The sequence below is a fragment of the Saccopteryx bilineata genome, chromosome 2 (genome assembly GCF_036850765.1).
Source record: "Saccopteryx bilineata isolate mSacBil1 chromosome 2, mSacBil1_pri_phased_curated, whole genome shotgun sequence".
Classification (NCBI taxonomy): domain Eukaryota; kingdom Metazoa; phylum Chordata; class Mammalia; order Chiroptera; family Emballonuridae; genus Saccopteryx; species Saccopteryx bilineata.
Window position 1 is genome coordinate 372,364,671 of NC_089491.1, and position 22,833 is coordinate 372,387,503.

The 22,833-nt window shown below is 53.7% G+C and overlaps 3 protein-coding genes across 10 annotated transcripts in view; 2 read left to right on the forward strand and 1 right to left on the reverse strand.

Moving 5' to 3' along the window:
* The window catches only part of EZH1 (enhancer of zeste 1 polycomb repressive complex 2 subunit), a 35,099-nt gene extending 32,499 nt beyond the window's left edge, over positions 1-2,600 (forward strand). For all 6 annotated transcript variants that reach the window (XM_066263564.1, XM_066263560.1, XM_066263562.1 and 3 more), the window contains one exon: positions 239-2,600. In XM_066263564.1, coding sequence (XP_066119661.1) covers positions 239-299 — 61 coding nt within the window. In that variant the 3' untranslated portion in view covers positions 300-2,600. The remainder of the gene's footprint in view (positions 1-238) is intronic.
* On the reverse strand, positions 1,050-18,785 carry CNTNAP1 (contactin associated protein 1). Of its 2 annotated transcripts, none has more exons than XM_066263558.1 (24): positions 18,703-18,785; positions 17,736-17,837; positions 17,452-17,645; positions 16,834-16,981; positions 16,547-16,750; positions 15,793-15,977; positions 14,592-14,735; positions 13,691-13,952; positions 13,055-13,204; positions 12,625-12,796; positions 12,047-12,153; positions 11,778-11,897; positions 10,788-10,991; positions 10,435-10,591; positions 10,223-10,350; positions 9,757-9,942; positions 9,039-9,260; positions 8,540-8,779; positions 7,335-7,688; positions 7,041-7,171; positions 6,284-6,377; positions 5,850-6,095; positions 5,697-5,744; positions 1,050-4,225 (listed from the first exon to the last, which is right to left on the reverse strand). In XM_066263558.1, the coding sequence occupies exons 1-24, from the start codon at positions 18,764-18,766 to the stop codon at positions 3,921-3,923; spliced, it is 4,167 nt and encodes a 1,388-aa protein (XP_066119655.1). In that variant the 5' UTR covers positions 18,767-18,785; the 3' UTR covers positions 1,050-3,920. The 2 variants fall into 2 exon arrangements, with proteins under 2 accessions (XP_066119655.1, XP_066119656.1); XM_066263559.1 differs by lacking the exon at positions 18,703-18,785 and adding an exon at positions 18,389-18,439.
* CCR10 (C-C motif chemokine receptor 10) lies at positions 18,662-21,681 on the forward strand. 2 transcript variants are annotated; one of them, XM_066263567.1, is made up of 2 exons: positions 18,662-18,773; positions 20,463-21,681. In XM_066263567.1, the coding sequence occupies exons 1-2, from the start codon at positions 18,744-18,746 to the stop codon at positions 21,528-21,530; spliced, it is 1,098 nt and encodes a 365-aa protein (XP_066119664.1). In that variant the 5' UTR covers positions 18,662-18,743; the 3' UTR covers positions 21,531-21,681. The 2 variants fall into 2 exon arrangements, with proteins under 2 accessions (XP_066119664.1, XP_066119665.1); XM_066263568.1 differs by lacking the exon at positions 18,662-18,773 and adding an exon at positions 19,593-19,636.
* Positions 21,682-22,833: the final 1,152 nt, after the last annotated feature.

The window sequence follows — 22,833 nt, forward strand, 5'->3', positions numbered from 1 at the left end:
GGGGGAAGGGTAGCTGTTGGAATTGACTTAAGGCTTAGGGTGGTGATATGGATGAAGGCGAGGATCTCGTGCTCAAGGCTTTTTCTTTGTTCTGCTCTCTGGTACCTTGCCTCAGAAGGGGGAGCACTGTACACTGCTGTTCAGAAATGGGAGGGGAAGTGAAATGGGAGGGGACTCCCATCTTTTTAATCAGAAAAGCGTTGATAGTAATCTGGTTCCTCCTCCTGCTCTGGAACAGGTACAGCCAAGCTGATGCTCTCAAGTACGTGGGGATTGAGAGGGAGACTGATGTCCTTTAGCCCTCCTGGGCCCCACCAGCGCTTATGGTAGCAGCACTGTCTTTGCTTGTGTGCACACACCACTGCTGCTCGAGTTTCCTGCACTATGTGTCTCCCACACCAAGAAACCCCCCACCCACTCCCTCGGTAGTGAGGCCTCAGTTGTGTCCAGTGGGGACAAAACTGGCTCAGTGTAAGGGAAGACAGGCAGCTAGGGCTTGGGTCCCAGGAGATAGTGTTGCAGATGTCAAAGCTTGCATCTCAGGCCTCGGGGGAAGAGAGCACAGGCTGGGGGTAGGTGATGTATGCTTGATTTCTTGTCACCCAGGTTGTGGGTCTCAGGAACCCACTTGGGCAGATCCTAACAAGCATTAGCCTATAATTCTAACTTTCCACATCAAGGGCCCTTGTATAATTGGGTTGCCAACATATCTCTGTGGTCCCGAGACCTGGAGAGGACAGGCTAAGTGAAGTTGGTACCTGGAGCTCCTGAGTGGCCTGGGTTAAAGGTGGGCCTGGCAGGCAGCACAGACTGAATTCAGAGGGGAGATAGATCACCTTACTACCTCTTCCTTCCTGGCAGGATTCAAACGGAAAGAATGGGTTCTAAGTAGAAATATTCTGCACTGGGAGAAGGAAAGTTAAGTATCATCCTCCGATGGACAGTGAGAACCAGCCTGATGATAGTAGTTAAACTGCTGAGCCTTTGGCCCAGCATGCTTTGAGAAACCTCTATGTATTCTGGAGATGGACACATTTTCAGATGCCCCAGAGCAAGTACCAGTGCCCTGTTAGCTCATTCCAAAGTTCTAGCTTAGCAACTGCAGGCAGGCATTATGCTGCTACTGAAGAAGCGTGGAGGGGTATACCAGGCTGGGTGGGAGTGCTCTGGTTCCCTGGAGCAGTAGTTGTTTTCAGGCCTTTCATTCCCCTTAGAGACTCAGGCCCACAGAGCCACTGTTACCTATCTCCTCTGCATAGATGGGTGTAGGCCTGGACTGGGGGAAGATTGTTGGTGTGATTGATTTTCCTGTCTGTAGCACCTGCTGTTGGAAAGGGTGAGTTGACAGTATGTGTTTGGAGATGGGTGAAGGACTCCCAAATTGCACGTGTTTAGGATGGCATCTGTACTGCACTGGCAGAGGGTATTCAAAGCGTCGAGAAGACCACCTGTGCCAGTCCGTGATGCTGTTCTCTCTGGGATTCATGCAGAGCAAAGCACTTTATTTCCTTTAGGTCTGTAGATTGGGGTGGAGTTGGAGCTAAGGTCTCTGGGGTCCTTGCGTAAGTCCTATTTCTGAGGGAGGGGGAAGGAGGGGGTGGAAGGGTCTCCTGTTCTGTCTCATTGCCTGGTGGAGATAGAGGAGCTGCCTTGACATAGAAGAATTGAATGAGAAAGGCCAGCTCTAAGAGCTGCTCTGTCTGTGGCTGGCATGCTGAGCTGGCAGGGAATGAGGAGCATTGTGTTGGGTGAAAAGGACATGGGCAGGTACAGACTGGCCTAGGGAGTATCAGAAGAGGGAGCGGGTGTCTCCCTTCTCTCTGGGGAATTAGAGCCTCTCTTTCCAAGTCTATGCTGACCACTCCCTTCCTCCAGTCTCACTGGCTGTCCCGTGAAGCAAGGAGGAGGATTCTCTCTGGCCAAGCAGCCATCCAGGGATTTTTGTGGGACACACACACACACACACACACACACACACACACATTCACCTATTCTCACTCACCACACTTGTGGGCACATGTACTCAGCAGAGCACACGCTCAGCCAGCGTGTGACAGAGCCTCTTCTCACCTGATTGGGCCAGCCTCCACCATGATTCTGATATGCACATCTGCTGTGGTTTATACTCATTGTGTATTGGGGACACCTTCTAGCTGGACTGTGGGTTCTGAATTACTCATAAATTATAGGGGAAAACCAGAGACCGATGAAGGAGGAGGAGTTAGGTCTGTCTGAAATGCTAGCAGCTGGCCAAGAGGAATAGGTGGGAAAAAATTACGTCCAGCCTTTGAGAGGCAGGACTGACCCCACCCTTCCCTCAGTGTGCAGAATCACTGTGGTCCATCCCTACTTCCCCAGTTTCAGACCACTAATACTCCTGTTTCTCTAGCATTCCCATCCTTTTTCCCTGCTGTCCCCAACCTTTAATGACGGGTGTCAACCCTTCCCCCCAGACATGTAATGATAATGGAGCAAGGTGGTGGGGTGGGTGCGGGGGAGGCTGGTATATGTGCGGCTTTATTGCCAGTGAATTTCACGCACTTTATAAAGTCCTGTGGCTTGTGACCTCTTATCTGAATAAAGTGGCAGAATCCATTTTAGCAAGTTGTGTACCGTATGTTTGTGGGCTGGAAAGATCCAGGGATGGCAGTTCAGGGGCAGCTTGGGCTAAAGGTTTAGCATTCTGACCCCCACTTGTCCACTGAGATCTGGGGCTGGGGAGGGGAGGAGGTTGGCAAGAACCAGTCAGGCTCCTTTTAGATGATGCAAGAATTCTGAGGACTCCCCAAAGGCATTTCCAAGCTCTAAGATTAGTTCCCTTCAACCATCCCACTAACCCCACCTAACCACGACACTAGCCACCACACACAGACTGGGGCTCTGCCACTCTGCTTTATTAATGGCTCTGAGTCTTGAGAGCACAGCTTCAGAGTGGAGGCCAGATCAGGCTGGAGGAGTGACCAGCAGACCTCATGGACTTCCAACACAGGAGAAGCAAACTACAGACCGTGGGCACAGCATAGGACAGGACAATCCATTGTTTTTTTTTCTTTTATATATAAACTGATAATTTAAAAATTAGAGTAATATATAGAGTTTCTCTAGAGAGACTTTGCAACAAAAAATATATATAAAGAATGTGACATCCTTGGCAAATGAAGCAGCATCTCTGAGCGGAGGAAAGAGGGCTCCTCATGCACTGGAGAAGGGGCCAAGCCTTTGGACAGGCACCAAGGCTATTGCATACCTTGGAAGAGAGAGGAGGAGGAGGAGGCTGGCTAGTCAGTGTGTCTGCATTATTTTCTCTACGTTGCAAGTTTTTATGGCTTTGGCTAAAGCGTTTGAAGCAGCAGAGGTACTAAGGTGCTAAACTGAGGCCTCTCAGTCTCTGTAAAAAAAAAAGGGAGGGGGGTGGGAGACAGTGATGAAGCCCTCCCTAACCCCCAACTGAGTGGACGTAGATGGAAGATGTTCTGCAGGGCAGGGGGAAGGCTGGGTATGATTTAGCAGCCTCCTCCCCCAGACCTTGTGCATCCCTGCAATCCCACACATCTGTCCCTGCTGAGATTGAATGTTTGAAGAGAGACAGTTAATTTCCCCTGAACTCTGTTAATCCCTGGCAGCAGCTGGGATAGGGATGGCAGGAAGGGCCTGTCTCAACCTCATGAAGCTTCTCCTTTGGGGCAGGCAAACACCAGGAGGCTGGGGAAACGGAAACAGGCAGGGCATTGGTTTAGGCAGTGAGGCTCGGCCACTCCCTTTGGTCCCATCTATAGATCTGCCCACCAAGCTTGGCAAGAGGGGCATCCTCTGGATGAGCAGAACCAGCTAAGAGGAGCCAAATGTCCCTGACAGGGTTGGGTAGAGGCAGGTACTGGGGAATTTGAGGAAATGGACTTGGTCCCTGAAGCCCTTCTGAATCATTCAGATCTGGACTCCTCCAGGATCTGGGGTAGGTTTTGGTCCCGGGAGCCAGGGGCTGGGGCTGGGGCTGGGGCTGGAGCTGGGGCTGGGGCTGGGGCTGGGGCTGCAACTTGGGTAGAAGCTGGTGTAGGGGCTGGGGCCTGGGCAGAGCCTGAAGCAGGTAGGGGAGGTTTGCTGCTAGGGTGGTAATCATGGGTAGCCTTGGGCTCATTGGTGTGGTAGGAACCCTTGTAGCGATGATTTTGCAGATAGAAGAGCACCAACATTCCCACCAAGCCCAGCAGCAGGAAGGCCACCAAAACTGAAAGGGAAAAAAGAAACAATTCAGGGCAGATCTTTGGGGTTTCACCTATATACAGATGCACATGTATGTTCTTGACTAAAAGCATACCTGTGTGTCAGTGTCTGCTCTCCAACCATATCAGACTGTTCCTCAGTGTCAGGTATGTCTGAATTCCTGGCTTATCCCCTGTCATTTCTCTTTCTAATATTCTCTTTTCACATCCCTGGTAATTACCCCAATTTCTTATCTCTCTAGGATGTTACTATACCCCATTTCTTCATTTCTTATCCATAGTCCCATCTTGATATTTCAATTAAAAAATCTATAGGGCCCTAGCCTGACCTGTGGTGGTGCAGTGGATAAAGCATCAACCTGGAATGCTGAGGTCGCTGGTTCGAAACCATACACTTGTCTGGTCAAGGCACATATGGGAGTTGATGCTTCCTGCTCCTCCCCCCTTTCTCTCTCTGTCTCTCACTCCCTCTCTACTCTAAAATGAATAAATAAAATAAAAATAAATTAATTAATTAAAAATCTATAGGGCCCTAGCCAGTTGGCTCAATGGTAGAGCATTAGCCCAGCATGTGGAAGTCCCGGGTTTGATTCCCGGCCAGGGCACACAGGAGAAGCACCCATCTGCTTCTCCACCCCTCCCCCTCTCCTTCCTCTCTGTCTTTCTCTTCCCCTCCCACAGCCAAGTCTTCATTGGAACAAAGTTGGCCCGGGCACTGAGGATGGCTCCATGGCCTCCACCTCAGTTGGTTAGAATGGCTTCCATTGCAGCGGAGCATCGCCCCCTAGTGGGTGTGCCAAGTGGATACTGGTGGGGCACATGCGGGGAGTCTGTCTCTCAGCCTCCCTGCTTCTCACTTCAGAAAAATACTACAACAACAAAAAATCTATAGCATCCTCACCCTGGCCAGTTGGCTCAGTGGTAGAGTGTTGGCCCTGCATGTGATGTCCTGAGTTCAATTCCCAGTCAGGGCACACAGGAGAAGCACCCATTTACTTTACTCCTCCCCCTCTTGCTTCTCTCTCTCTCTCTCTCTCTCTCTCCCCCCCTTCTCTTCTCCCTTCTAGAAGCCATGGCTTGATTGGAATGAGTTGGCCCCGGGCACTGAGGATGGCTCCATAGCCTCTACCTTAGGCGCTAAAAATGGCTTCAGTTGGAACAGAGCAATGGCCCCAGATGGGCAGAGCATTGCCTCCTAGTGGGCATGCCGGGTGGATCCTGGTCAGGGAACATGCAGGAGTCTATCTCTGCCTCCCTCCTCTCGCTAAAAAAATAAAATAAAATAAAAATCTCTAGCATCCTCAAACATTTAAAAATCGCCAGCCCAGTCATATACTACCTTCAGCATAGGCTGTCTCATCCTTTGCACCACCATGCACTAGGGCCGTCACACCCCTCAGCCCTGGGGATTCAGGGCAGGGAGGGAACGCTGACAGGGTAGAATCAGGAGGTCTGGACAGTGATCACACTACTCACAGCCTAAAAGTATGGCAACCCATCCATCATCATGGTAGTACGGGAAGTCTGAAAAAGAGAAAGCACCAGGTAGGAGAAGCCTTCTACATGGTAAGCATCAAGAATCATTTTCTTTCCCTGTCTTCCCTCCCTCTTCCTGTCCCAGGGACGTACCTGGGGGCAGATACCAGGGATCCAGCTCAGGTGGCACCTCTGAGAAAAGACGTGGCATGGCTCCACAGTTAGATTCAGACAGTTCTCCCTGAACTCGAAGGGCCTCAGCTAGCTCAGCAGTCATGGGCCGAGGGGTTCGGAAGTGGGTCTTGAGGGGGGCCACATTGTTGAATCGAACACCAGACAGGCAGCCCAAGAAACCTGGTGTGTTATAGCGCTGGATCTCGGGGTCAATCACTCCTGTCTCTGGGGAAGAGGCAGGCCCGGAAAGAAAGGGGCTTGGACCTCCAATAGCCCTGCTCCCTCTCACCATCCATAAGTTTCCCGCTCACCCACCACCTGCACTGCAATTCCCAGTTCCTTCATTCTCTTCTAGGCTCCAGGGACTTCACCCACAATTTCTTACCTAAAACGCATAGTCACCCGCAGCTTACCCATAACACGCCCTAGATACAAGGCCTTGGGTGAGTCCAGCTGGCTGTCCACCAACAGTGAGAACTTCTGTTCTGTCATTGGGAAGTAGTCCACCTGAGGCGGGGAGCGGGAAGGAGATGAGGGAGAGAGAACAGAGGCAGACACAGCCGTGATTGTGCAGGAACTCTGAACTCTGTCCAAACTGGTGGTAAGTCCTAGCTCTGTCTAGGCGGATAACCCCTGGACCCAGATGTAGGATTTGGTATTAAAAAACCAACCAGCTGGATGACCCCGTGGTCGCTGGCTTGAGCCCAAAGGTTGCTGGCTCATTGAGCAGGGGGACGCTGGCTCAGCTGGACCCCCCCCCCAATTGGGGCACATATGGGAGAAGCAATCAATGAACAACTAAGGTGCTACAGCTATTGATGCTTCTCATCTCTCTCCCTTCCTGTCTGTCCCTCTATCTCTCTCTCAAAAAAACCCAAAAAAATCCAACAACCTGGTTTTAAGCCCCGTTTTTGCAGCTTCCTAGTAGTTTGACTGATAAACCACTTTACTTTCTGAGCCCATTTAACAATTTGTAAAACAAATAATAACACCTGCGTACCTGAACAGCCTCACAGTCCTGTTGTGAGAGTCACATGAGGTAATGCATGTGAAAATTCTCTGTAAATTGGGATGTGCTCTACAAATGCTAAATACTTGACATTTTCCTGGGTGCCACAATCTAGATCATGAGGTTATGATCTGAACTGTTCCACCTCCCTCTGTACACACCTGGATGAAGAGGCTGCGGTAGACACGGGTGATGTTGACACTGTGGGGCTGACCGTCAGTCACGGGTCGGGTGGTTAGCTGGTACACGTAGGGGCTGGTGGTGCCCAGCTGATACCGCAGCTGCAGAGTCCCTGTGGGGAGGGGAGGAGAAACCGGGAGTCTCCTCTCAGGTCCCACAGTCCCCTTTTTCTAAGAGCACTTGGGTCCTAGATGTATTAGTGAGTCAACAGTGTGAGAACGAAGGGTGCCGTGGGGGAAACGGGAGTTGAGGGAGACAGCCTGTTGGGAGCCTACCATCTTCCTTGATGAGCACAGCCATGTAGTCACGCACAAAGGAGCTGACATAGAGCAGGACAGCAGGGGCAGACTGGGTGCTGAAGCTGAAGGACACTTCCTCTCCAGTGACGTTGTAGACGGGGCCCCGGTAACCTGGCACAGGCCGGCCGGGCTGCGGGTAGTCAGGCAGACGGTACCCTGGGCCATGGTAGCCAGGCACGTAGCCAGGAGTGTCATAGCCAGGGATGTAGCCGGGTTCATAGCCTGGCACCGGCCGGCTCAGCATGTGGGAGAACTCCCGGGCTGCAGAGCGCAGTGCTGACTGCAGGTTATAGCGCATCCAGGTGCCAGACTCAAAGAAACCACCAATATCTGAAGGCAGAGGTAGTGAAGTCAGGGCTTCTGGTCCCACATTCAGACATTGTATATGTCATCCGCACACACCCACCCGTGAGACTTGCCCTCAGTTCTGCCACCACCACAGTTTCATCTAATCTACCCCCTGCATTTTACAGGTGGGGAAACTGAGGCCCAGAACTGGGTAATGACTTGCTTAAGGATACACAGTAAGTGAAGAACCAAGATTAGAATCGAGATATCGTGACCCCATCCAGAACATTCACCGCTACTCACACATTCCAAACCAAGACCAAAGGTCTCCTCCTGTTGGTCCCTAAGTCCCTGTAACTCCCTAACTCCACCAGACTTCCCATCAGTAACCTACCTGCTCACGCATCCTCCTAGACCAGCCTTAGGGAGGATGCAGTCTGGTTATATGTGCAGAGATCTTGCTGTGGTGAATGAAAAGGCTCTCCTTAACCAAGAACCAGGTTGTAGACATGTTTTAGGAGTGCAGCAATTGTCAAATAGGAAATGGCATAGGAGGGCCTCATGCAGCCTGAGGTGGATATGCTCGCAAGGGGGGTAACCTGTGTTACCTTGGTGATAGGGGAAGATGGGGAAGTTACTTGCTTGTTGCTTTTGAGTTCTTTTACTACCAGCTAGCTGTACCACCCCTTCCTTGCCCCACTTTATGCCTTTGGCATCACCCCGTATCTTCAGCTGCCTAATGGTCCCAGATCAGAGCTCAGGAACCCAGAGACAACTCTAGTTTTCCCTGGTGCTGACTTTATACCCTCCTTCCTTTCTTTCCTGGCATCCCTACATCCTACATGCCATTATACCCAATGGCTCTCTGTCCTCCCATAACCAGTAGCACTGACCATGGTTGCAATATGGCCCATCAAAAGCTGTGAGGTCACAGTCACATGTGTAGTAGCTGTAACGTTCCACGCAGCGGCCTCCATGGAAACAGGGGAACAGGGGGTGGGTGCAGTGGCCTGTGCAGTTGGGTGAGGTACCCTCAGAGGCATTGGCACGGCCTTCCAGGTTCAGAGTCACTCCATTCAGACGCATAGCCCTCAAGCAGCCCACGAAGGGGCGCCTCTTTAACTCTGCGGATCCTGGGAATGGAGAGCAGGTCAAGAAGTGGGTTTAGAGCAAGAGACAGAGAGCTAAGTACTGGGGTTGGGAAAGGAGCCAAAGGGGCTGAAAGAATGGAACAGAGCCATTGGGCAGGGACTGGAGAGGAAAGGTGGGCCTTGCTCACTCTGAAGCAGAGGGGGTTGGGAACTAGGACGTGGGCTTCCTGGAAACAAGAGCGGCCTTGAGAAGGTGGGAAGGATAAGGAAGCTTCAGACCTGCCTCTGGGTTGCTGCTCACCAACGTAGAGCGGCTGGTCATACTCCAGCCAGATGTAGGTCTGTAGGGGCATTGGCCGCACCACCCAGGGCCGGTGGTCCACACGGAGCCGGGCCTGCTTCACGTTGATTTCAGCCCGGACCAGGTGCCACTCATCATCATTGAACTCCAAGTCATCTGCGTGTACAGTCAAGTTTTCATCTCCGTTCCCCACATCGAAGGCGAAGACCACATCCCGGGATGCTAGACAGTGTAAGGGTGAGGGAAAGAGCATTCACACCTCCAAGATCCCTCACAGATTCCTCGCCCAACACAACCTCTCTTCTTCACACTCTTCAGAGCTCCTGGCACGTCCCTCCAATTTGTCTGCAGCCTGGGACAAAACCCATAAGCTGCTTAAAACCTCATACCCCTGGTCTCTCCCAAGTTTGCAGGTCTCCGGAGTTAGCGTCCTAGCCCCATTTCTCAGGTTAGAAGCATTGCTGGTCAGCTCAGAGAAACCTCAAGTGTCCGCCTTCCTTATTTACAAGTAAGGGGCCTACGGCTCCAATAGATGAACTGGACCAAAAAGCCAGTTTTCAAGACAGAGCTGGGCCTAGACCCCACAGTCATTGAAAGCCCTCTCCACACTGCCCCTCAGAAGGGCATCTGGCCTTGTCTCTTGCCCCAGCCTCCACCTATCCCTTTTCTCCACAGAGATCGTCATCTCCCCCACGCCCCTCCCGGTGTGCCTGCTCACTGTTTAGTTCCACCCGCAAGTAAGGTCGGCACCACTGGTAGTAAGAGCCTCCCTTATTCTCTAGGAAGACTCCTGAGGGAGCCGAGGTCCTGAAGTAGAAGGAGACATCAAGGCTGTGGTTGGCACGGATTGGAGGGAAGCGTAGTGCAGCCCCAGTGTGGAAGGAGATGGTGTTCCAGGAATTTCCTACAAAACCAGATGGAGGAAGGCCTTGTCAGGGGGGTTGGAGGGTGGGAGAGTAAGGGAGTCTCCGGTAGATGGGAGAGGGAAAGACAAATACAGATAGCAGTAGCCAAGGGGGACCGAGGAGTGTAATGAAAGAGAGGAGCAACACAGATGGGGGTCATTATAGCAGGACCTGCCGTGTCTGGCAGTGCGTCCTGGAGGCACTCAGTGGGTCAGGCCAAGATTTTGGAAACCAAAGAGCCAACCCAGGAAGGGTACACGAAAGGGGTCTGCCACTCACGATCACCATAGCAGCGCAGAGGCCTCAGGAAGAACTGGGCCTCAGAAGTGGAGCGGTTTGTATCCCCCACCACCACCTGAGTGACAGGCAAATGGTCAACAAAGGTCAGCAGTCCTTTGTCCGTTCTCCTGTGGGGGCAAGATGCAGTGGCTCAGCCACTGCCATTCACCTGCCCCGGAACCCTGAAAGCCCTGTCCCTTTGCTCTCCTCACCACTGGGGCTGGTCAGCATCACAGTTACAGTACAGAGCAGGGTCCACGCAGCTCCGGTCCAGACCACAGGCACAGCGCCGGATCCCAGGCTGTGAGCCTCCCCAGTAGAAGTGCTGCTCTTCATTTCGGCCGATCCAAAAGCTGTAGGGGTAGCCTCCTGGGGAAGAGGTGCAGGCAGTTTCCAGGCCCTGTCCCTCTACCAGCCTCTGGGCTCCCCTCTCCCCCTTCTAACCCGTCCAGACCCTTGAATCTTCTAGCCCAGGGCTCCAGCTTAACCATCTGATTTTTCCTCCCAGGCCCCCCACTGGTCCCTCCTAATTGTCCATCCCACCTTCTTGGACCCCAGCTTCAACCTGCAGTGTTGAGCAGCCTAGAATTGTAACAGGAAAATTCGATCCACTGTTCACAGTGCTGGGAAGCATTGGCCAGGGCACCGACTTCCTCCCAGGATGCATTCCAGTATTGGATAGCCCCCAGGAATGGCCGCTCCATGCTAGAACCTGTCACCCGAGTTGTCCACAGCCTGTCATGCCGCACAACTGTCCATGCCCGGTTCTCTGGGGGAGGGGAAGGGACAGAGCTTTGGCTGGAGATGGACATTCTCTACCTATCTCCCTACCCACCTCCATCACCACTGCTGCAACTCAGAGCCAATAATTGTGGCCAGCAGCTCCATTCCAGCCCAGCTCTGGGCACTGTACATTGTAGTCTGGAGATGAGACAGCTGGAATGGATCAGGAAGCTGGAATTTATCTGCAAGGCTAGGTTACAAATTCCTGAGTGTCCCTTTTCCCCTCTGCCCTCCTTTAACCCCACCACAGTTTTTGTTTTGTTTTGTTTTGTGTGTGTTTTTTTTGGTGAGAGAGAATGGGGCAGGGGTGGGAGAGAAATGAGAAGCATCAACTAATAGTTTCATAGTTGCAGCACTTTAGTTGTTCACTGATTGCTTCTCATACATGCATAGATTGGGGGGCTCCAGCCAAGCTAGTGACCCCTTGCTCAAGGCAGCGACCTTGAGCTTCAAGCCAGCGACCTTTGGGCTCAAGCTGTGACCATGGGGTCATGTCTATGATCCCACACTCAAGCCAACAACCCAGCTTAAGCCGATGAGCTTGTGTTCAAGCCAGATGAGCCTGTGCTCAAGCCAGCAGCCTTGAGGTTTCAAACCTTGGACCTCAGTGTCCCAGGTTGGTGCTCTACCCACTGTGCCACCACCAGTCAAGCTAACCCCACCACAGTTTCATTTTACTGGCCCCTGTCCATCCTTTAATCCTTCCCTGTTTCCCCCACACCCCAGCATAGCCTTGTCAACTGCCCCTTCACCACCTATCAGAGCCACTTACCTCGGATATCACAGTACACTACAAATGGCTTTAGGGGGCCACTGCCATCAGGATCAATGGTGAAGTTTCCAGAAGTTTTCCCACTAAGCCGATAAGCCTCACAAGATTCCTTATACAAAGCTGGTAGGTGGTAGGGTGGGGAAAAGGTGATTGTGGGTTCAGAGGGCTAGGTGAACCAGCCCAACCATCTCGAGCAGCCTCAGGATCCCCAGCAACCTTCTCCTGACCTCCCCTGGTCTTGACTCTTCCCCACATCCCAGCTGGCTTACGTTGGTGGCAGGTCTCCCCCTTGTAGCCTGTCAGTTCACAATAGCAGATGAAGTCATCCCAAGATTGGTAGCAGCGTCCGTCATGCTCACACATGTTCGGGTTGCACCTAAGGAAGGAGCCAGCACCAAAGGAAGAAGCTTTATTGGGAGCTTAAGAGAGGGGTCGGACCCATAAAGGCTCTCGCTCTACTGCCAGCGCCTGAGGGCACCTGAACCCCATGAGATACACCTTGCCTAATTAGCCAGATATGAGCCTAAATGCTGGGTCATTATTAGGCAGGCCTTAGAGCTCAAGTACTGTTTCCCATTCCCTAAAAGACCAAGAATGATTTATACTGTTCCTTCCCCCAAAACCTCCTCTAAGACCAAAAAGATGCTTCATTTCCATTCTGAGCATATGTCACTTTAAGGGAAGAAACAAGAGGTGAGAGATCAAGGAGGAATCTTCTCCAGCTGGGAGACTGAGAAGCTGGGACCAGGAGAAGAAAGATTATTGAGAAAGCCCACTCCCTTTGGGAGGCCATGGATGAGGGCTTTGGAGGGAGTCACCTCTTGCAGAGGGAGGGACTTCTGGATACCTATCAGTGATGCCGCATGTGTCAAAGAGGACTTCAGCATAGTAGCCAAGCCGCCGGAACTCCACCAGAGTCAGGTTGACCAGCTGACCATCCACTTTGAGCAGCTCCATGCAACCATGGAATGCTGTCTGGTTGGAGTGGCAACCCCATCGACTGGCTGGCTTGGGACAACCTGGAACAACCGCCCCTGTGAGGCTCTCCCCAGGGGAAACCCCAGACACCCTCCCCCAGGGTGATACCAAAGGAGAGCCAGACATGAAGGAAGGGAGAGGGCCAATAAGTAATGACAGTGACTTTCCAGTTTCCTAGGCCACAAAGGGAAAAGAGGGATTTATCCCCACAAAACTCTCTATGTAGCCCCATCTAGGTGGACTTAGGTGGGGACATTCCTACCTAGGAACAGGGTCTAGCCAGGTTGGCCACCACTTACCCCCAAAGAAGTATGAAGTTCCTGTACGGATCAGCAGTGGGTATGAGACCCTGACCTCTGACCCTTCCACATCATCGATGCTGATGACTGCATGATTTTCTTGTGCTGCAAAATTCACCTCGTGCCAAAAGCCATCATTCAGGCGGTACCCTGGACAGAAAAGGATGCTGTGGATGGGGAAAGCACCAGGCTCTAGGAGAATTGTGTCTTTCGTGGGAAAGCAGCACCCCTACTCTGTGTCCCAACAGCAGCCTCTGTTCCCCCTCCCATTGTTATGCTTATCACACTGAGTCATGACATCTCTGAATGTCTCTTCCCTATCCATAACCCCAGCAGCTTATAGAGAGTCTGCAAAGTTATACATGAATAACACCTCCAGAGACCCCCTGGAACTGGAGAATACCAGGACTCGGTCTTCCTGCTTCTCCTAGCACCCCTAGCTTCTCAGATCTGCTCCCAGCCCCAGGTGCCTCCATCCATTCTCATTTCTTCCCAGGGTCCTGGGACCTCCTGCTCTGCTGTCCTCACTCTCTCACCCCTCTCCAGTATGCAAAGGCCTTCCAGTCCAAGCCTATAACCTCCCCAGATCTCCCCTGCCCTTCTCTGGCCTCCTAGTGCCCCCTCTTCTCCCCTCACCAGCAGCGAACTGAAGCTTCTTTCGGCCAGTCTGCGCAATGGACACGTTGACTTGCCCTTCACTGAGCATCATCTCCACATGGCCCAGCCCGTCCCCCAGGCTGGAGTAGAGTAGCAGTCCCGTGAGGTCCCAAGTTCGGAAGCGAAAGGAGACTGCCAGACGGCCGCGGCGCGGGAAGCCGGGCACTTGCACGAAGTTGTGAGGACCTCCGAAGTTGACTGGGTGAGGAACCGGGTCCAGGCAGCGGAAGGCCACCTTACCCTGGGGGCAAAAGCGAGGATTCATCAGTAGCCGCAAGTCCCTGCCCCGCCTCTACTGGGAATTCCGTTGGCATTTTGGTCTAAGATCTTTGCTTCAGCATTCCCTCGTGTGGGGAGGAGGAGCGTCGGAATAAGACCTCCAGCTCTAGCTATTCCCAACCCCTCTAGAAACGTGTCGAGTTGTAGAGAGGGGTCTCTCCTCGTTCGCAATTACTGATCTACATGGTCTTCAGGGCGATTTTCCGGCAGTGGCGCTGGATTACGCGCTCCTGAGCTGGGGTAGAGGAAGCACGCCAAAACAGCCCTGGGTTCAAGTTCCTACTGAGCCACGGCGCAACTGCGTGCCCCTCTGGCTAAGCCACTCCTGGCCTCTGTACCTTATTTTCCTCATCTTATTAATTGAGGTGGTTGGACCAGACCACAGCTTCTTCACTAGGCAGCAGGGGGACGGCCTTCGCACCTCCTGTGATTCCGTGATGCCACCCCCCCCCCCCCCCCAACATACACATACGACTTGAGCATCTGGCTGAGGAGAGAGAGGTCCTGGGCTTTTATATGATTCTCAAGATTTCTTCCCGCTCCACCTCTGCTTTCCAAGAGGCTCTGATGTCCCATCCTCCCAGATCCCCTGCCCACTGGCCTCAAAGGTGATCCGCGAATGGCGCCGCACTGCCAGGTCCGCGATGTTGACTCGGTTGAAGATGACGTTTTCTATGCAGCCGCGGAAATTATGCCGATAAGCGAGGTTTTTCTGCGCGGCTCCCACCAGACCCCCGATGAACATCTGCGGGCGGGGTAGGGAATGAGGTTCCTTGGGTGCGGAAGCCTGCGCACCTTCCTGGCGCTCGGGGGATACATACAGCCTTATAAAAGATTTGAGCCTGACCAGGCGGTGGCGCAGTGTACAGAGCATCCGCCTGGGACACTGAGGATCCAGGTTCAAAACCCGGAGGGTGCCGGCTCACCCGGCCTGAGCGCGGGGGTCGCTGGCTCCAGCCCAATGTCAGCAGGCTTGAGCAGGTCACTGGCTCGGCTGGAGCCCCCACCCCTACCCCTTCAAGGCACATATGAGAAAGCAATCAATGAACAGCTAAGGTGCCACAACTATGAGCTGATGCTTCTTGTCTCTCTCCCTTCCTGCCTGTCTCCCCACCCCCTCTCTCTTTTGCTCTCTCACATTAATAATAATTTTTTTAAAAGACTTGAAACACACCCAATATTTCCCCAATATTGGTATTAAAGCTGGAAGATCACTGGGCCTCCCCAGGCTGCGGTACTAGTCCTAACTCTACCACAGATTGGCTGCACTCCCTTAGGTAAGTCAACAAAACTTTATATACAGATGGAGGCTAGGGTCTTTGTCAACTTCACAGAGTTGGGCAATTCGATGGGGCACTTTTCTTTCATTTAAAAGAAATTTTTTTATTTATTGATTTAGAGAGAGAAAGTGAGAAACACTGATTTATTTATGCATTCATTGGTTGCTTGTTGTATGTGCCCTGAGCTGGATGGAACTTGCAACCTTCAGGAGGATGCTCTAACCAACTGAGCTACCCAGCCAGGGCCTAAGGGGGGCAATTTTCTCATCTTGCCCAGTCCCCCAAATCCAGACTTTCAAACCCCATCTCAGTAGTTCTGGGGTGGGGCCCAGGAATCTGCATGCTAGCGGCAATGATAAAACACCAGGTCCTTTCCGTGAGCTGCAAGCTTGCCAAAAGCTGCTAGGATATTCAGAAACCAGAAAGCGAGGTTTCACGTTTGGTGGAGAGAAATGCAGTCTTCCCACACACACAGTGATCCAGCACCCCACTCAGCTACATGAAGCCTCTTGCTTTGCTCACCTCGGTGTCCAGATTCAATCTTTCAAAGTCTCCATTGAGAATGAAACGCTGCACGTAGCCGTCCAGGGTGAGATTCGCTTGGCGGCCATATCGGTCTACACGCACATAATGCCAGTGCTGGTCATTGAGAACCCCACCAGCACTCACTGTCGTGTGTCCAGGTCTCGGCTGGATGGGACTGCTGCCTGGGGGTAGGGAAAGGGAGAGAAATCAGACCTCACACTGGAGAACCCCTGAGAGCCCTAACTCCCAGGTGAAGCAGTGGCCAGCAGCAGCCAGGGAGGGTGGACCACCAGGAGCCTGGGATGGAGTGGTGGTCATTGGCCAGGATGTGACTTATGTTAAGTCCTTTGACCTCTTTGAGCCTGTTTTCCTATCGGTAAAACTTGGGGCTTGTACAATAGCTGCTTCTATCTCATTATGTGGATGTTATGAAAAACTAATTAGATACAAAATAACTAGTGTGTGTGTGTGTGTGTGTGTGTGTGTGTGTGTGATGTTTTTACAATGAATCCCAGACAGACTGGGAAGTGCCTTGTCCAAGGTCACACTGCTAGTTGGTGGTAGAGCTGAGCCTGGAATCCAGTTCTACTAACTCGGAGTCCAGTGCTTTGCTAGCACCAAATTCTACATGAAAAAAGGCAGATTGGTCCAAACAGAAGAGGGAAAGTCAAGTGTGCGCGCGGCTTCGCGAAGGTGCAGCGAAGCGCGCAGCCACAGCGCCTTCGGAGTCGCACCCCAGTCCCTCGCTCACCCAGACTCATGTGCAGCAGCAAGTGCGCCCCCTGAAGCTCCAGTGTCACGTAGTCGCCTTGGGCACCCTCAGCGTGGAGCAGGAGCCCGTCTTTCTCTTCAGTCTTGAAGCTGAAGGCGAACACGTCCCACAGGCTTCGGCTGACCCCTCGCGGGAAGCGGTACGAGATGGCATCATCGCCGTCGAAATACAGCACATCTGACTCTGCGCGAACGACCGCAGGTGGGCCGGGGACCGAGGAGACTGTCTTGTCTCCCGGCCCCCCTCCACAATCTCTGCATCCTTACTGTAAGGACAGCCGTAGAGGCCTAGCCTCAGGCCGATCTTGCCGCGCGGGTTCCAAGCCAAGGGCACGATGCGGATGTAGCGCGCGGTAAAATGGTAGTGCAGGTCGTGGCGCACCACTGCCGAGTCATTCATGTTACCGAAGAAGGTCTGAGGGGAAAGAAGAGAAGCGTGACCAGGTCCCCACCTTCGGCGTGCTCCCCAACAGCCTCTCGGCCCACAGTTGTCCCAGCCAGCCAATCTCAACTTCCCGAAAGCAAACGCTCCTGCCTTCATTGATCTCCCCTGCCTTCATGGCTTTCTGCAAACACGGTTAGTTTCCCTAGCCTACAGTGTCCTCTCCCACTATCTCACTTCTTCAAAGCTCAACTCAGGTGTCACCTCATTCAAGAAGCTCTCCCAGATTTTACCCTTAGGTTGTTAATTAAGCCCTGTCATCCACGAGTGTCTCACATACATGGTGAGTTTATAGTCCCTCTGGACTGAGTCCCCGTTGTGGAAGTTGCTGCTCTTCATTTGTGCCCTCACCACTGCCTCCTCCTCTTTCCCACAAGCTACCACCCAGTGCAGGTCGCTGAGCTGAGGAGGTTCCCCAATGTGTATGCAGGAGGCTGGAGTACCGCATTGTGCCCTTGCTGGTAGAACACTGTCCAGCTGTCCACTCGGTCGCCATAGAGCAGCATGTAACGTGTAACCCAGTCCCAGGAGTTAAAGGAGCCTTGTGTGGCCACAGCCCGAATCCGGTGTTTCTTCATTAAATCGATCTGGAGCCAGGGATTCGGGTCCCCAATCCGGGGGGACCATCCGCTTATGCCTATAGAAGTGGCAAGGGCTTTCACCACTGGCGCCCCCTTTACCCCCAGCCCGCCAGAGTCTCCCACCCGTCGTGGGGACTGGAGCTCACCGTGTAGCCGGGCAAAGCGCGGCACAGTGAAGAGCCCATAGTAGGAGGAGGCACCCAAAGAGCGTGCGTACAGAGGCCCCACCAGCTCCTCGTCACAGCCATCTGGGTTGGGGGAAAAGACACTTTGGTCAGGGGCAGCCCCTTCCAGGTCTTCCCAAAGGTCGGGTACACTAAGAACTAGAGCTCTTCCTTCTCAGTTCCCCAGAAGCAGACCCAGCCCTAACTTAAGCCATCTACTCAACCCTGGCTGCAGCAACAGCTGCACACTCAGGGGAGGCTACCTTCTTCTGGGGGAACCCCTAGACCAGGCCCTCCCTAGCCCTATTCTTGCCGTGGTACCAACTGAGCTCGGTAAGCCTCAAAACACACTCTCAAACTCAGCATCTCTCAGAACTTGAGTCAGCCCAAGACACCAATCCAGCCCCAGCATGAGCATATTCCCACTCATCAGCACCCTCAAACCTGCACCAACCCCAAATCCAGGCCTTGCTCTCAACTATCACCAGCTCCATGTTCAACCTTAGCGTCAACTGGGCACCAGCTGCTGCCTGGATCTCAACCCCCAACCCCAAACCCTAGCCCCTGGGCCAGCTCCAAGCCTAACCCCAGTCCCTGGCAAAACCTTAACCCTATCCCGATTCACCAGTAACAACCTTATCTCCAACCTTCAAACCCAGGCGCCAGCTGTGGCTTGGATCGTAGTGCCAAATCCCGGCCGGGGCCAAGTTTAACCTCGGCTCCGAGCCCAGCTTCAGAAGCCCGGGGCGCGCGCGCTAGCTCGGAAGCTGCATTGCGGAGCGCGGGGGAGAGGCCGCAAAGGATGAAAGCGAGCGAGCGGGCGGGCGAGCGAGCGCGCGCCGGCCGGGAAGGGACCCGCGACCACCCAGCCGCAATGCGGTGCGGGACCCGCCCTGCAGGCTTTGAACTCCCGGACCCAACCCTTCCGGCCTCGGAGCCCCGCACTCACAGTAGCCCCAGCTCTGGGCTCCCGAGACCGCAGCGAGCAGGATGCAGAAGAGCCGGAGACGCATCCTGCAGGTCTCACGGGTCTCCGCGGCCGCCTCCCGGTGCCCGGCTCTGGCTAGGGCTCCAGTTCCAGCTCCAGCTCCCAGCTCTCCTGGGGTTCGCAGCGGATCACTGTCTCCCCTCCTTCCCCACCCCTCCTTCTTTCCTTTGTCCCCCAACCCTTCTCCCCCCACCCCCTTCTCTAAGTCGTTCCTAGTTCTCCGCTGTGCTCTCTCTCCTCTCCTTTCCACCCTCTCTCCTCTCACCTCCCCCCCTACCCCAGCCTCTCCTAGCACGCGCTGCTTTCCCGGACCCCGCGCAAGCGCGCGCCTCAGCATTGCTGCGAAAGGGCGGGGGTAGAGAGCCTCCAGACACCGGGAAATACCTTGAATAACCCGAGGCTGGCAGGGACCGTGGTCGCAGGGGTGGGGGAAGGGAGGTCGTTAAAAAAAAGGGGGGGTGTCTGGATACGGGAAGAAGAGTAAAATATTCTAACATTCTCCGAAGGCAAATTATGCTCCAAGGACCCTTGTTAGGCACCCTCATAACCCTATGAATTCAGCATTTTTACCCAACTCTGCAGATGAAAAACCTGAGGCTCAGAGAGGTAAAAAAAACAAAAACAAAAAAACAAAAACCTTACAATCACACAGGTAGCTAGCAAATGTGGACATTGCAAAAACCCATTCTTTCTTTTGGCAAGGTAAAGAGAAAATTTTTTTTAGGGGGTGGAATGGGAAAGTTAGAGAAGGCCCACAGACCCTAATACCCACCACCCCCTCTTGGCCCCTTTCCCCGCCCCTTCCTTCCTGTCCCAGTAGTTTTAACTTCTCTCCCCAGTGGCTGTACCTCAGAAACCGGTGTAGCCAGAGATGGGGACCGAGACTTCAGAACAGGTGGGAGTGGGGGTAGAATGGAAGGATTGCAGAGAGGGAGGTAAGGTGAAGGGATGGGATTCCACACCTGGCAACAGGCCTCTGCCATGCTGTAACCTATCCAAGATGCCTGAAGCCATTTGGGATCAGGAGCCCTCCAGATAAATGGGGCTGGTGATGTGAGGCTGGGGTTGGGGGACAGGAATGGGGTGCAAGGGAAGGGGGAGCTGAACGTAGAAGTTCAAGGTGCCAACAGAAAACCTGAGCCCCAATTCTTGAGACCCGCTTATCAAGAGAGTAGTTCAGTGCACCTGTACCGGGGGTAGAGGTTGGGGTTGGGGAGGAGAAAAGAGAAATGAGACACAGCCCAGAGTCCGGCCACCAGGTCTGAGGCAAAGCCTGCAGTTAGGCGTTCTTCCAGGAGAGGGCGCTGCAAGCAGAACTGAAGCTTCAAGATTTATTAGTAATACAAACCCTTGGCCTATGTAGAGCACAGACGCTTCACATCCATTATCTTCCTATTTCAAACAATCCTTATTTCAAATAACCTTGTCAGGTGGGCTGGTCAGGATTTCTAACCTCTATATTACATATTAGACAACTGAGATCCAGAAAGAGCAAGTGGCTTGCTCAAGGTCACCCAGAAAGCTGGATGCAGAGGAAGGAAGGGTGCAAGGGAAGCCAAGGCCTGTTGTGGGTGTGCTGGGAGTTTGCAAATAAGTTTGTGCCTTCTTCCCGTGTGCAGTTGTATCTGGTCACACCCAGATTAGAAGGCATGTGTGGGAAGGGGAGGTGAGTGGGAAGAAAAGGTCTCATAAGGTCTCTCCTCTCGTTTTGACCTCTCCAGGTCTCCTGGGGCCCCTACTCCGGGGACGATGAGGAGGCATACTCAGCTGAGCCATTGCCAGAGCTTTGCTACAAGGCGGATGTCCAAGCCCTCAGTCGAACCTTCCAATCCAGTGTCTCCCTGACGGTGGCTGCCCTGGGTCTGGCAGGCAATGGCCTGGTCCTGGCCACCCACTTGGCAGCCCGACGTGCTGCCCGCTCACCCACCTTCGCCCACCTGCTCCAGCTGGCCCTGGCCGACCTTCTGTTGGCCTTGACCCTGCCCTTTGTCGCAGCCGGCGCTCTGCGGGGCTGGAGTCTGGGAAGCATCACCTGCCGTGTCATCTCGGGCCTCTACTCAGCCTCCTTCTACGCAGGCTTCCTCTTCCTGGCCTGTATTAGCGCCGACCGCTACATGGCCATTACTCGGGCCCTCCCAGCTGGACCTAGGCCCTCCAGGACAAGCCAAGCACACTTGGTCTCAGTCATGGTGTGGCTACTGTCGCTACTCCTGGCACTGCCTGCTCTCATTTACAGCCAGGACCGGCAACGAGAAGGCCAGCGGCGCTGCCGTCTCATCTTCCCCGAGGGCCTCACGCAGACGGTGAAGGGGGCAAGTGCGTTGGCACAGGTGGTCCTGGGCTTCGCGCTGCCGCTGGGAGTAATGGCGGCCTGCTATGCACTTCTGGGCCGCACGCTGCTGGCCGCCAGGGGGCCGGAGCGCCGACGCGCGCTGCGCGTCGTGGTGGCTCTGGTGGTGGCCTTCGTGGTGCTGCAGCTTCCTTACAGTCTCGCCCTGCTATTGGATACAGCCGACCTACTGGCGGCCCGTGAACGGAGCTGCCCTGCCAGTAAGCGCAAGGATCTGGCACTGCTGGTGACCGGGAGCTTGGCTCTCGCCCGCTGCGGCCTCAACCCCGTGCTCTATGCCTTTCTGGGCTTGCGCTTCCGCCAGGACCTGCGGAGGTTGCTCCGGGGTGGGAGCTGCAACTCAGTGCCTCACCCGCGCGGCCGCTGCCCCCGGCGGCCCCGCCTCTCTTCCTGCTCCGCTCCCACCGAGACCCACAATGCTTCCTTCTGGAACAACTAGGGCTGCGAATCAAGAGGAGGGGGCAAGCTGAGGAAATGAATCTGGGAGGGTAGTGGAAAAGGGGAGTAGGTGGGGGAACGCTGAAAAAGAGGTAGGAACCTAAAGCAATTGCTTCTGTGCTTTGTTTGCCACATTAAATTGATAACATGGAATTGATATGCAACCCAACAACTGTTACTATTTTTGAGTCACTGACTTGGGAAATATTTGTAGCAGGGCGGAGCTATGGGTCTCCCCCCACATCCACCTCCAGGGTGTTAAGCTTAGAGTGGAAGGCACTGGGAGCCTTGGTGGGGGTTGGGGTGCTGTTGAGCCTGCTAAAGCTCCAGGCACTGACACACACACCCCTTCGTCCGCTCTCTGCTAACAGAGGTGAGGTGGGAAAGCTGCCAGGCGAGGGATGGGGGTTCCTCTTGAACTAACCTAAGGAAGAGCTTTCTAATAACATAGAGTGCTGTCCAGTAATGGCTGCCTTAGCAAGTACCGAGTTCCCGGTCTCTGGAATGTTCTGGCTGAATCTGTCGGGAACTGTGTGTGCCTGAGCATGGTGTGGGGATAGGGATGGGGCAGGAGATTCCCGTTTCTGGTGGACTTTTTTGGATTAGAGTACCATTTTATTTTACAGTCTTTTCTAAGGTTCTGTGGTGGAAAAAAAAAAAGGTAAAAAGTTGAGTCGGAGTTTTTTCACCTTGGAGAAAAAGCCAGGAGAGAATTCCAATTTGCAAATTTCCAAATAGTCATTATCATGGACATGGTGGGGGTGGACGTGACTGTTGTCCTCTGTCTTCTCTGGGAACAGGGTCAAAAGAAATGCACTTAGCCTGCCAGAAAGAGAGAGGTTAGACATGGGAAAGAACTTCCCCGCAAAAGGGCCTGGGATCCAGACAAGGAAGAGAGTATATGGTTGTGGTGTCTCCACTCCTAGGAAACCTCAGTGCAGTCCACTCTCTTTTGGGGCCAGGGCAAGGCTAGGATGGCCTCTAGAGACAGTCGCGTTGATTCTTGGTCTTTGTTTTACACAATCACGAAAGGCAGGATGGTATTCACGTGCGACAACTCTCGCAGTTTAATATCCGGTCAGCAAAGCTGCCCCAGCTACTCCAGCCAGCAGTCTGGGGACCTGGGGAAAGAAGGGTGTGGCGTGGCGTGGCGGGGAAGTCTCCAGGGAGGCGCTGCCCTGACGTCCCCGCCCTGTCCCGCCTCTCCCAGCTCGGACTAGTCTTCCTTCTCAGAGAGCCTCCGGCGGCTGACATAAACCACAGCCTCCAGAGGCCGTGAACCTCGGAAGACACGGAGATGGCGC

Excerpts from the sequence above, each read along its gene's own strand:
- CCR10 (XM_066263567.1), top strand. The coding sequence starts at position 18,744 with ATGCAGAAGAGCCGGAGACGCATCCTGCAG. Across the intron at positions 18,774-20,462 it reads GCCGGAGACGCATCCTGCAG|GTCTCCTGGGGCCCCTACTC; the intron begins GTCTCACGGGTC and ends TGACCTCTCCAG.
- CNTNAP1 (XM_066263558.1), bottom strand. The coding sequence starts at position 18,766 with ATGCGTCTCCGGCTCTTCTGCATCCTGCTCGCTGCGGTCTCGGGAGCC. Across the intron at positions 10,592-10,787 it reads TAGGCTGCTCAACACTGCAG|GAGGCTACCCCTACAGCTTT; the intron begins GTTGAAGCTGGG and ends CCTCTTCCCCAG. Across the intron at positions 8,780-9,038 it reads TGACCAGCCGCTCTACGTTG|GATCCGCAGAGTTAAAGAGG; the intron begins GTGAGCAGCAAC and ends CTCCATTCCCAG.